This window comes from Paramisgurnus dabryanus, chromosome 1 (assembly GCF_030506205.2).
Source record: "Paramisgurnus dabryanus chromosome 1, PD_genome_1.1, whole genome shotgun sequence".
Classification (NCBI taxonomy): Eukaryota; Metazoa; Chordata; class Actinopteri; order Cypriniformes; family Cobitidae; genus Paramisgurnus; species Paramisgurnus dabryanus.
This window is the reverse complement of record NC_133337.1, coordinates 23,532,517-23,546,250: the sequence shown is the minus strand read 5'-3', so window position 1 is coordinate 23,546,250 and position 13,734 is coordinate 23,532,517. Positions and strand designations below refer to the sequence as shown.

Here is a 13,734-nt window from a genome sequence, read left to right as displayed (position 1 = left end):
TGGGTAATTCTTTGGACGTCATTTGGACATCATATTTACGGGCAACATTTGACATTTGAACTGGGTAATTCTTTGGACGTCATTTGGACATCATATTTACGGGCAACATTTGACGTTTGAACTGGGTAATTCTTTGGACGTCATTTGGACATCATATTTACGGGAAACATTTGACGTTTGAACTGGTCTTTGGACGTCATTTGGACATCATATTTACGGGCAACATTTGACATTTGAACTGGGTAATTCTTTGGACGTCATTTGGACATCATATTTACGGGCAACATTTGACATTTGAACTGGGTAATTCTTTGGACGTCATTTGGACATCATATTTACGGGCAACATTTGGCATTTGAACTGGGTAATTCTTTGGACGTCATTTGGACATCATATTTACGGGCAACATTTGACGTTTGAACTGGGTAATTCTTTGGACGTCATTTGGACATCATATTTACGGGCAACATTTGACGTTTGAACTGGGTAATTCTTTGGACGTCATTTGGACATCATATTTACGGGCAACATTTGACGTTTGAACTGGGTAATTCTTTGGACGTCATTTGGACATCATATTTACGGGCAACATTTGACGTTTGAACTGGGTAATTCTTTGGACGTCATTTGGACATCATATTTACGGGAAACATTTGACGTTTGAACTGGGTAATTCTTTGGACGTCATTTGGACATCATATTTACGGGCAACATTTGACATTTGAACTGGGTAATTCTTTGGACGTCATTTGGACATCATATTTACGGGCAACATTTGACATTTGAACTGGGTAATTCTTTGGACGTCATTTGGACATCATATTTACGGGCAACATTTGACATTTGAACTGGGTAATTCTTTGGACGTCATTTGGACATCATATTTAAGGGAAACATTTGACATTTGAACTGGGTAATTCTTTGGACGTCATTTGGACATCATATTTACGGGAAACATTTGACATTTGAACTGGGTAATTCTTTGGACGTCATTTGGACGTCTATGACAGGCCTATGTCTATATTACATAATTAGGCCTATAAAAATGTGTTTATTTACAAATATCAGAATTATTGTACCAACATGATTAATACTTACGAATCGTCTATATTATTTATGCAGTACTGTTTTTTCTGCTTTCTTGAAGTACATATAAATTCATCTAAATGTACAATTAAAAATCTGTAATTTAATGTTTAGTTTGTTAGATTAAAAGTATATGACCTTACTAATAATTTAACATGGCCATGTGGCCGAGTGGTTAGCGAGACTCTGTAACCCAGAGGTCGATAGTTCGAATCCCACGGCCGACAGGAAATGTCTGAAGTGTTTCGTGTTGCGATGGGTGAAGTGCAGAGACAATCATCTCTTTTCGCTTTTTTCATGTCTCTTTTCCTTACACGGAGGTCCTACTGATGTCAACATTTTGACGTGCAGAAGACGTCGAAAAAAAGACGTCGCCTGGCGTTACAAAACAACCCCTTTTATGGACCGGATTCGGACATCCAAAAATTAGATGAAAAAGACGTCATTCCGACGTCACTTTGCGCAGTGGCTAGGTTCATCGCACTAGCTGTCGGATGTGCTATGCCAACCCCGGTGGTCCAGGAATGCCATCTCTGGTTGTGTCTTGCGGGCATTAAGTAGGTCGTCAAGAATCGTCTCCTAATGCTCCGTTTTAGACCAGCCATTTCGGCGACGCGGCTGAGAGCATCCAACAATTCTCGGCCTCCCTAGAGCAGACTGAGGCATTGTGCCACGTCGGAGCCTAGCTGCCCCCTCCGTTACGTCAGTATGTTGGTCTGCTTCTCGATAAGGGTGTTCTGCTACGGCTTTTTTGTTCCTCCATCCCGGCAACTCTGAGGAACCTGTCGTTAGCAGTTCACTTCCCCACTCAGCCCGCTACAGATGTGGAAAACAAAACCTAGTGGCCCTGAGTCGGGGGACCTGGAGATGGAGGGGATCGCCATTCAGGAGTTGGTGAAAGCACCACTCCTCCCCCCGGAGGAGGGCCGGTGGGGAATCCTTGGTTTCGTTTTGTTTGTTTTGTTCCGCTGGCTTCAGTCGGCACCCACTAAATTTCAAGAGCGAACTCCTCTTCCTTCTCCAGGTCTCCGGAGGCATGTAGGAGTTTCGGACGGGCTCAAAACCCTACGTTCTCTGCTTCCTTGTTCGCCAGCGGATGTGTCAAGCTTCCCGGGACATCTACAAAAGAGCCCCCTTTGCTCAGCCATCCATCAGCGGGGTTGGGTGAGTCTTTCATTACACACAACGTCTCACAATGCGGCCAAAGCACAACCGTTGATTTGCAGTCATCGACCTGAAGGACGCGTACTTTCATGTACTCCGCCGACACAGGAGGGCATATCAGTACAAAGTCTTACCATTCAGGTTCTCTCTCCCCTTGTATTCAGAAAAGTTGCGGAGGGCGCACTGAAGCCCCTGAGAGATAGCAGTGTTCGCGGTATCGCGTTTGGCTCTCAGCGAAGGCGGTCGCATTTTATCTCCTCCCCGTAACCTTCCCTGCTTTGCTCCTATCGTGTTGTATAGTCTTGTGTCTTAACTTGAGAGACTCTCTCCACACTGCTCTCGAAAGTAAAAATCATGGATTTGATCAACTGGTCTCTCAACACAATTGACACCATATTCTCGATGAAAAGCTTGGGTTCGGGGGAACCTGTCTGCCCTGCCGGAACGTTCGCAGCTGGCTACACGATGGATGTATGAGAAGCGCATTGTATTAGTTGCGCCGTTCTAGACAACCAGAAATTGGTTTCCAGAGCTCACTCTCCTCATGACAGCGCCTCCCTGGCGGATTCCCCTGATGAAAGACCTTCTTTCTCAAGGAGGGGGCATATTATGGCACCCACGTCCTGATCTTTTGAACCCGAACGTGTGGTCCTTGGATGGGACGAGGAGGTTCTAGGTGATTTACAGCAGCCGGTATCTAACATCATCTGCAGTAAGAGCGCTGCCCACGAGACAAGCGTACACGCTAAAATGGAACCTGTTCTTTGTTTGGTGTTCTTTTCAACAAGAAGATCCCCAAAAATGCCCAATCAGAGCTTATTTTCCAGCATCATTTGGATAAAGGCTGTCACCATCTACCATTTAAGTAGATATCGCAGCGATATCCGCACACCACAAACAGTGGGTAAGCGCTACCTGGTCATGAAGTTTTTAAGAGGCGCATGAAGGCTGAATCCTTCTCGTCCTCCCTCTGTCCTCCCTTTGGACCTGTCCGTGGTGCTGAAATCCTTACAGGACTCGCCCTTAAGCCTCTGCATGCTGTGAGTGTAAAGTTTTTAACCACGAAAACTTAACGCACCTTGCTTTTGCTTCAGTGAAGAGGATAGGGGACCCTCACGCATTTTTGATCAACGATTCGTGCCTTCAGTTCAGGCCTGCTGAATACAGCGTAACACTGAGACCCCGGCCAGGCTACGTGCCCAAAGTTCCCACTACTTCCTGTGTGTATGTAACTGGGACTCAAAGCTTTAGGACCTCAGAATAGCTCTTTGTCTGTTACGGTGGTCAGCAGGAAGGGAATGCTGTCACCAAGCAGAGGATGTCCCATTGGATTGTGGACACTATTACCCTTACGTACGAAAAGCAGGGTATTCCTTGCCCTTTAAATTGAGAACACACTCTACGACAGTGCAGCATCATCTTGGGCATTGGCTCGTGGTTCCTTGCTGACAGACATAGATATCTGTAGAGCTGCAGGTTGGGCGACACCTACACATTTACTAGGTTCTACAGTGTTCGTGTTGAGCCGGTGTCCTCTCTGGGGTGCCTTCTTCTAATCAGTACAGAACACCGGGGAACGGCTCGTGTCGGCTTGCAGCCTCTATTGTGGTGCTGCACGACCGCACCACTATTGAAGGCCGTTTAGCAAGAAAGTCACAAAATAGCGTTTTTTCATTCCTCCACTGCCTTCACTGCTGATGTTGCGGAGGTTCCGATGTCAGTCTCTCACGTGATGTTTCCATGTGAACCTGTGAGTGCTCTATGCATGTATTTCCCATGGAAGTCTCTTACCACATTCCCTTAGCGTTCCCCTAGTATGAGACATTACTAAGAGGGTTTCACGTTATGACCTTAAGTTCTCAAGATGTCACCCATGTGGTAGACCCTCCTAGAGGGTAGTTCCGCAGCGTTCTTAATCCCGCCTGACGAGTTCGCTTTCCAGTTTGCTAAGTCACTATTGTGGGTTAAGGAACAGGTAGTGAGTGGCCTTCTGCAGTAAGCCTTAGTATCCGCCCACTACGTAGAGGGCGGAGGGCTTTTGCAGGCACTGGAAGGGTTCAGCTTCTGTGGCACTTTGGTTTTCCCAATTCGTCGTTCACGGGAATGAGGGTTACATACGTAACCGAGACGTTCCCTTTCAGTCGGTCATTACGACGTCACGTCCCGTCGCCACAGTCTTTGTTCCATTGCTGACTTAGGCCATGCACTGTTGCCTGCTTTCTCGGCAAAAAGTAAGCTAATGATATTGCACCTGCCTCTAGTTTAAATACCCGAGCGGCAGGGTGGAGCCGGCAGATGCAAATATTTAGTAGTTCTCGAAGTAGATTGGTCCCGCGAGGCGCGTTCCCGATTCGGCGGTCACAACGTGACATCTCCGTTCCCTTCCTTCAGGGAACGAGGGTTACATACGTAACCAAGACGTTTTTGAAAAGGCTTTGTTTTCAAATAAACTGAAAATGTCTCACTGATTTCTATTTTGATTATATTGTTAACTTCTTAATAAACCACAAACAAACATGTACACATTTATTTTGTCCTCACTTTCTTTACTGTAGTTCCCTCACACATTCCTGCCTAAAGGCTCATTATGCAGCTCATTATGCAAGTCTTTTGTTTCCAAAGATGTCAATCAATGCTTCTCGCATACAGCCCCTCTAAACAAAGTGTCATACAATTTCTAAATCAATATATTTTTTTATGTGAATGAGAATGATTTTCACATCATTTTGAAGAAAAAACTCTAGACTACTAGATTCTGTTTAGAAAAGTCTTGGAAAAACATGTTTAGTATGTGTTTTATGGACTTATATCAGTGACTTAAAAATTTAGCTTTTTTTAAAAACCATGCATAAACATTTTTCTCTCAAAAATACTAACATGTACCAACATGTAGCTCATATAATATTGTAGCCCAGTTTTCTGTTGAATGCAGTGTTATGAGACACTTGCCATTTATTATGTTTTAAAGCAACTGAAAAAAGACTAAATGTAAGAGCATGTCACAACCACAAAAAATGAAGATAAAAGGGGCGGGGCTTAAATTAAGCACAGGTGAATGAAATCCTCACTAACGAATTCAGTCACCCTGCTACATAACCAAATACGTGAAATTGACATGGAAAATAAAGTCTGTGGTACGGGCATGGAAGAATCTGCAGAGATCCATGACAATGGCACGGATAAATGAGCCAAATATTTTGTGACTATAACATGGAACTTTTTGAGATCATGTTGCGTATTCACATATACTTGTATGATAATATGCAAATAAAGAGAATTAACTTTTCCACTGTGAATTCTGTTTATCATCACATGGACAATAACAAACAAGAAGGAAATGAAATATGAAAATGAGTCTTTATAATTAAATAAACAAATGATGGGAGGTGTTGAAGATGAGATATAATATTATAACATCTAAACAACACAGACAGAGAAACAGAAGATTCAGGAGAGAAACACACAAACTCAAAAGTAAGAACTTGATTTACTTTCTCATTCCTATTAAAATAATATTTATGATATCACTGTGTTTTATAAGGATTGAGTATTAATGTTCAATGACTATTAATGAAACTTTATAAAGAATTGATGAAGAGTTACTGAAGAGATGTTCACTTTTAGCTTCAGTGACATTTAACAGCTTTAATATCAGATTCTCATCTTTATTTACTACACATTAAAATAGTTTAGACATTTAAATTAATGAATTTATTGTGATGATCAGAATTATGAACAAACAGAATAAATCAACATCTGATGTTTTCAATTTGTTTGTTTTTCAGAAATGGCTCAAACTTTATATTTCAGCGTTCTTCTCATCGGTGAGTTTGTGTTTGTGGTTTTATGTTTGTTTTATAATCTCATGAGATTTGACTCAAACTCTTTCTTTCATAGCTCTCTGTTCATTATCTGAATGCATTCAGCGCCGCTATCACCACATAAACATGAAGAAGACCTGGACTGAAGCTCAGAGATACTGCAGAGAAAACTACAGAGATCTGGCCACAGTCAACAACATGAATGACATCAATCAGCTGATGATGAGTGTGAATGACAAACTGACTACATTTGGCTGGATTGGACTGAAGAGATCAAGTGTTTTTAAATGGAAGTGGTCTCTGGGTGATCCTGTTAAATATACAAACTGGTCTAATAGAGACACAAATGGTCCAGGTCATTGTGTTTATATGAGAGATGGATCATGGCGTCATCAGGACTGTATTGTGACCATGAGATTCATCTGCTACAATGGTGAGTGAAGCTTCATAAAATAACATCAAACCTTCACTTAACAAAACATCAGCAGATGTAAACTTTACAAGACAACAATAATAAACATCACAGAAACACAAATATCATCTGAGTTTTTGCTTGACACATTCACTGTTCTTTGAACTACAGCAAACTAAAAAACACTCAGATCAGTTTATTAACTCAACTTCATTATAAAACATTGATAGATGATGATAAACATGATCACCACATAGAGTTTGACTCCAACCAACAACAAGAAACTAAACCCTTTGTATAGCATGTGTGTTCAACTTTTCTGTAATGAAGGAAATACAAAAAGATAAAGAGAGAGAGAGAAAACACTGCAGTAACTGAAGAGTTTAATAAGTAAAGAGCTTCTGTAGATTGACATCTATACTGTAAATGTAGTAAGAGTCAAAGTAAATCATGACACAATCTTTATTTTCTTAAACAGAGAGCAGTAAAGGATTCATCATTGATGATTCTTCAGTATCATGGAGAGACGCTCAGAGTTTCTGTAGACAGCATCATACTGATCTGACCAGTGTGAGGAATCAGACTGAGAATCAACAGATTCAGAAGATCATGAATGACACAAACATATCTGAAGTCTGGATTGGTCTGTTCAGTGACTCATGGGAGTGGTCAGATAAAAGTGAATCTGGATTCAGAAACTGGAGGTTTGATGAACCAAATAATCCTTTTACTGAAAACTGTACAGAGATCAATCCAACACTGCAGGGTCAATGGAATAATTTGGCCTGCAGTGACTCTCGCACCTTTGTGTGTCATGAAGGTGAGTAATAAAAGTCAATGTGTGTTTGATGACAGAAGTTTCTTTATTATTAAAATGATCTCAGTTCAGTGTTTGTGGTGTATGTTTGTTTTGATCTGATGTGTAGTTTGTGTTTGTTGTGTGTTCAGATAATCTGATATTGATCCAGATGAATCTGAGCTGGTCTGAAGCTCTGTGATACTGCAGAGAGAATCATGTGGATCTGGTTTCAGTTGATTCAGAGGAGATTCAGTTCATGGTGACTAAAGTGATTCATCAGTCCTCTACTGACGCCGTGTGGATGGGGTTACACTATTACTGCCAAATGAACCTCTGGATCTGGATACGAGGAGAGGCCGTGTGCTATCAGAATTGGGCTCCTGGGAACCGAGCAGGACTGATGGACTGCAACACTGAACACAGAGCTGGAGCAGTTCAGTCTGGAGGAGATCATCTCTGGATCAGCCTTCCTCGATCTCAACAACTCAACTTCATCTGCATCAAAAAATAATCTAATAATTTGTGTCTATCACTTCTTCATTGATTGTTTAGTAAAGGTGAATGGGTCTGATATATAACTTGTGTGCTCGTAACGTCACACACTATGTGAAAGTCTCTTTTTAAATGATATTTTAGGAGCTTTGGTCTGCTGACTTTACATCTTTATCTTTTCTTTAGTAATAGACAGAGTTAATATATTAAATAATACTTCAACTCGATCACAGAAACTCTCATTAACTACAAACAATAACTTATATCTCTTCTTTAGTTTATAGAAAAGATTGCAAAATTATTTTGAAAATGTTTGAAATTTTATGAAATGATCGTTTATATGATAAAAACATCAAAGAGTCATCAGCGCTCATCATAATAAACTCTCATCTCATCATCATGATGTTATTAAAATATCAGCTCTTAAAGGAACAGTATGTAAGAAATTTATATCAATTAATCATAAAATGATTATGTCACTAGACATTAAGAAATCATTTTCATTTCAAATACTTATATCACTGACAACAGCGGTCCAGCCAGGATATTGTCATTTAAAAAGTAGAGTTGCAGCCCTGAACTGATGTTTATGTTGTCATGTTGTGTATTGGCCAACAGCTGTGTAATTGCAGTACCAGTTTTAGCCACAAGTTTTGTTATTGCAATACCAGTTTTGGCCACAATCCTACATACTGTTCCTTTAACTCTTTCACCGCCAGCGTTTTTAAAAAAAGTTGCCAGCCAGCGCCAGCGTTTTTCATGATTTTCACAAAAGTTTAATGTCTTCCAGAAAATGTTCTTCTTCAAATATATAAACATACAATATACCAAATGAAAGAACAGACCCTCTGTTTTCTTTCACAAAAAAAAAAAAAAAACGTTTCATCCTACCTTCAGTAGTAGCTTTTGTAATCAGCTTTTGAATATGGGTAGGTTTCTGCAAAAACACCACATTTTGAGCAAAAAGCAGAGATAATTCCATTTTTGTGACGGACTTTTCATAGAGTTCCCATTCAGAGCGATCTTTAAAACAGACACGGACATGCAGCAGCTTGCCATAGGGCAATACTTCCGGGTTTAAAAAGTTGCGGAAGGGCGCCACCTAGTGGATAATAGCGGTATTGCGGAAAGACGGAAATACTCGTCATTGGCGGGGAAGCGTTTTCTCTTGATTGACGAGATATCTCGTCAATGGCGGGGAAAGAGTTAATATTCATCATCAAAGTTAACGTTTGTGTGTTTGTTAACTGGTTTTAGGTTTTGTACTTCTTATCTTTAGAAATGTCTGCTTCTTTAAGGTCTGAATATTCTGTATGTGTAATGAAATCTGTTGAGTTATGTTGACTAATGTAAAGTTAAAGCAACACTATGTAGTTTCGATGTAAAAATGACTTACAGCTCCCCCATGTGGTTGAAAAGCGCAACAGTGCCTGGTATCAGACACTCTTCTGCAGGCAGGGGGAGGGGCGGGGCTGTGTTTCCTACCCTCCACCGCCACTTTCAGAGTGTGCTTGTAGCTGCTAGGAGGCTGCTCAGGTTGCAGCAACAGTACAATTTGTCCAGTTAAAAGTTGTTCTATCTCTGAAATAATTTTAGAGACATTATTTAAAGGTAAAAAAACTACATAGTGTTGCTTTAAGACATCACTTCAAATAAACTCATCTACTACTCATTCTCCTGACATCTGTAATCATATCATCTTTAGATTTATTCTTTATTATTAAATAACACTGCTTCAGTGCTGATTTATAACACTGGATGATGTGGAGACATACAGTATAGACACACACAAGTCATCATTTAATATCATTTATATGTATTTATAGACAAACACTTTCACAAAAATATAACATTTGAGTTTTTTTAAAAGTATCATCACAAATTTCATGCTTTTGGTTAATATTTGTATTTTTTTAAAGGTATTTATTTGTCTACTTGAACTCCAGGTTTGTTTTCCGTGTTGAAATTTAAGATCATCTTTCATTAAATGTTTTCTAAGTAAGAGGATTTTGACTCTGGTGTTTAAAACCATCTTACAAAACCCACTGCCTAAAACACAACACACATTTATATATTAGACTTTTGTTCAAACATTATCCTCCACCTGAACAGCTCAATGATACAACAGTAAATGTATAAAATGATATAAAGATGATCTCTAGTTGTGTTAAATGTGTCAGTGAGGGCAGATATGAGACAGCAACATGGCCACCTCATTAGCAATCACAACAGGACCTGAATGAATGTCTTCAGGTAGATAGTGACATGATGTCATCTGCCAGACATCAAGGTAGATCACTCCATCAATATGACTGAACATCTCTCTCATCACTGTGTTCAACTGCTTTACAAACCAGTCACTCTGAAAAATAGTCTGAAACGACAAAAAACAGAAACGAATAATAATCCAGAAGTCCACAAACCAAATATTAAAATGCTGTCATTCTTTACTTCAACATGATTTCTGGAGCTGATTTGTGTCATTTATTTGTGAAACATGTCGTCCAGAAAACAAGCAATCATTGAAACAGTGTTCTTAGTATATTACTGTAATAAAAGTCTGGTAAAGCCTAAGAGTTCATATTTCTATAAACAACTTTACCTTTAAGCCTCCCGTGTTCCCAGACTTAATAATGACGGTCGTCTCAGGTGAACGTCTCAGAAGTGCAACAACAGATTGACGATTTTTGGCCACTTGATGGACATAAAATGTTAACGGATGAAAAACTAGGTGGGCAAAAAATGTAAAGACGACGACTACATGACGGCCGCCGTGTATTTCATCAATGTCATTGCTGATATAATGAAGATCAGTGATTGGCATCTTATAAAATCTCAAAGGAACGCCGTGTGGCCTCCAGTAAACAATGATATTGTTTTTCACTTCTAACATCATCAGGGGTCCACCAAGGCGAGGGGTGTGGAGATTTACTCTTTTAATGCCTAAACAATTAAAAAAATAAACATTAGCATGCGTCTCAAGAAGCTTTAAATTACTTGTTAATGTAACTGCTTTAGAAATGCAAATACAAAGAAATACTCCAATCCAGGTGTGCAAACATGTTGCCGAAATATAAAGTCAAAAAGACCCCAGGCTGGAATTCTTGCCAAACCTGCTTCAACTATGTACTGAGTAAAGGGTCTGAATACTTATGCAAATGGCATTTGTAAACAGGTTTTTTTACTGTATGAATTTTTTTACTTTGTGAATATAAATAGTTTCTTAATAATTAGAATCTACTGTCATTCTGTCAAAGTAGACAAAAACATGAAGAAGCCTATATATTAAATGACATCTTAAAGCCAGTACCAAATCTAACCTCAAACCTAAGCAAAAATGGTTTAAAAACAGAAAATAAATGAGAAAACAATAAATAAATAAATACTTTAATTACTGGGTCTCTAGTGCCTCTATCAACCTAGAAAATGTGAAAAGATCAACCCAGTAACTTAGTTTTGGTAAACAATTCTCTGCAAGCATTTGAAAAATAGGTCATTGAAATTTGGTTTCTCTTGTGATGTCAGAAGGGGATCTTTATTTTAATAATACTGCCCCTTAATCTGCACTATCCGACCACGACACTGCCATTTAGTGCAGATATCAACTCATTTGGATTTTAAAGGACTCACACAAAAACAGCACACTTTTGCTCACACCTACAAAGTGTCAATTTTAACATGCTATAATAAATTAAATTTACCATTTACCATAATAAATTATCTATATGGTATTTTGATCTAAAACTTCACATGCGCACTCTGAGGACCCCAAAGATTTATTTGGCGTCTTAAAAAAATATTGTGAAATGTCCCCTTTAAGAATTTTTCGATATATATACAGGAAGAAGATAAAAATAAATATATATAAATAAAACTATTAAGAAAGAAAGAATGTTTCCCATGCAGTTTGTTGCTTGGTTCATTTCAATCCTAACCCGTTATTATTAAATAAAGTTGTCATAAGTGTGACTTACCAGGCACTTTTTTATCCAAATACTCAAACCACTGCCTTGTTGTAGAGTCTCCCATTATATAAACAATCTTATCCTTAAGACATTTTCCCATTTCAGAAGGAGTGAATACCTGCGTGTTACATACAAAAGACTTCCAGACGTCTTTAAAATAAAATCCTGCAGGAACTGGTGTTTCCATACCAGACGTGCATCTTTCTGTTTTAACTGAAGCAAAGGAAAGCAATGGCATATTTACTTCTAGTGTTTATATGATTTATTTACATGATGTTTGTCTCTTGACATATATGACCATACCAATGTCTGCAGTGTTGGGAAGAACAGTTATGAGTTTATTGTCTCCAGTAATACCAACATTTGTTAATCCGCTGTGGAGAATAAAATAATTTAAAAAAGTGAATCAACTTTTATAGATTTCATTGGGAATTCTTTCTTACCTACCTTGTAAAGAGTTGCTGTTCAAACTCATTTAATGGGCTTTCCAAAGAAGATGCTTTATGATGCACCCAGTGGTCACAGGAGAGTTTCTGCGGTCGCTCACACTGCCACACCGTTCCTGTTTTTACATCTTTATACTCACAACAACAGTTTGCTTTCCTCCAACTTCCATCAGAGCCCCATTTAAGATTGCATTCAACTTTTTCTTGAATCCTGACTCCTTTGGGTCCTGGTCCTTCATAGAAACCCTCATAGTGGCTGCGTGGGAAAGAGGTCTCCCTGTACTTTTTAAGAATCTGCACAACCTCACTGGAGTGGACTAGACGCACAGAAACTTGTGCCTGACCGTCCCAGGGCAGCAGAAGATCAACGGTGTAAGTCCCATTACGATGATCCACAACTTTCCCATAAACACTTGCCTTAAAAACACACAAAGAGAGGGGGGGGGCTTTTCTTTTCTCTGTAAGCAAGTGACTACATGATCACTGACAGTAGAAATGTGAACTATGAGACAATATATTTCAAAATAACTTTATAGTATTCAAACATACCTTTAAGTTTGAACTGAAAATCTTTGCTTGGAAAAATCCCCTCCATATGATTTAAAGTTGTTGTTGTGGTCTTTGGCTGTGATGATAACCTGGATCTTATCTCCCACTCTGTAAGTGTCATTGAGCGTCACAATAGTGAATGTTGTGTGAAGTGGACTTGTGCTCAGATTCAGCTGAAGGATTTCTTGATCTGGACCGGGCCAGTCAAGAGCCCTCTGTAGTCCATCCCATTCCTCTTGACTGATTCCCATGTCAAGCACTGATATTATGGATTTGTTATTTGGTGGAGCAGATTTAGGTGTGGGTGGCTGAAATTTCCTCTCATTTGACCATCTCAATAAAAGCTATGGAGAGATAGCAGAGATAGCAGATGTAAGGGTGGATTCACTACAGTGGTTCAGACTGTAACACCAAAATGACTGAGAAATGTTCACAGCAAGATGGTGTAAAACTGTATTTCTTGTCAATTACCACCCTTCTGCAACTAATACCAACAACTGAAATGAGCGCAGTCATGATGGCAAATGATAGCATTGCTAGAATACAAATATATTGTATTTCAATGTGTAGCGTTTAAGTATTAGCATTAAATCAAAACTAAACAACAGATTTGTAAATGAAAAGGTTTAATAACAGTACTGACTTAAAGTTACAATTGAAATGGTTAAACAATAAATGCATGAAATGGTAAATAATATATGTACAAATATGAGACATCACCTTATAGTATAAAGACAGAAAGTTCAGAAGAAAGAGAGTCTCCATTGAGAACTGATGGCCTGAACCCCAGAGCTCAGGTAAAGTAGGGTGACCGGACGCGTCCTGGCCAGGATTTCGGGTGCGTCTTCCGGAAGTCGTATTTGTCGACCGCATACGTCATAGAGGATTATTCTTATTATTACAGAAAAGCAAATTTTAAGGTCAGAATGAAACTACGATTGTATGTCTTATGTTTTTAAGTGAATGGCGTATGCGGTCAACAAATCCTGGCCAGGACGAG

The 13,734-nt window shown here is 39.2% G+C and overlaps 1 protein-coding gene and 1 pseudogene across 1 annotated transcript; one reads left to right on the top strand and one right to left on the bottom strand.

Moving 5' to 3' along the window:
- The first annotated feature begins 5,679 nt into the window (after positions 1–5,679).
- Positions 5,680–9,496, top strand: LOC135779346 (C-type mannose receptor 2-like). The gene is made up of 5 exons (XM_065290063.2): positions 5,680–5,724; positions 6,036–6,074; positions 6,148–6,504; positions 6,962–7,303; positions 7,432–9,496. The coding sequence occupies exons 2-5, from the start codon at positions 6,038–6,040 to the stop codon at positions 7,479–7,481; spliced, it is 786 nt and encodes a 261-aa protein (XP_065146135.1). The 5' UTR covers positions 5,680–5,724; positions 6,036–6,037; the 3' UTR covers positions 7,482–9,496.
- Positions 9,497–9,634: 138 nt separating this feature from the next.
- LOC135752647 (NXPE family member 3-like) lies at positions 9,635–13,250 on the bottom strand (annotated as a pseudogene).
- Positions 13,251–13,734: the final 484 nt, after the last annotated feature.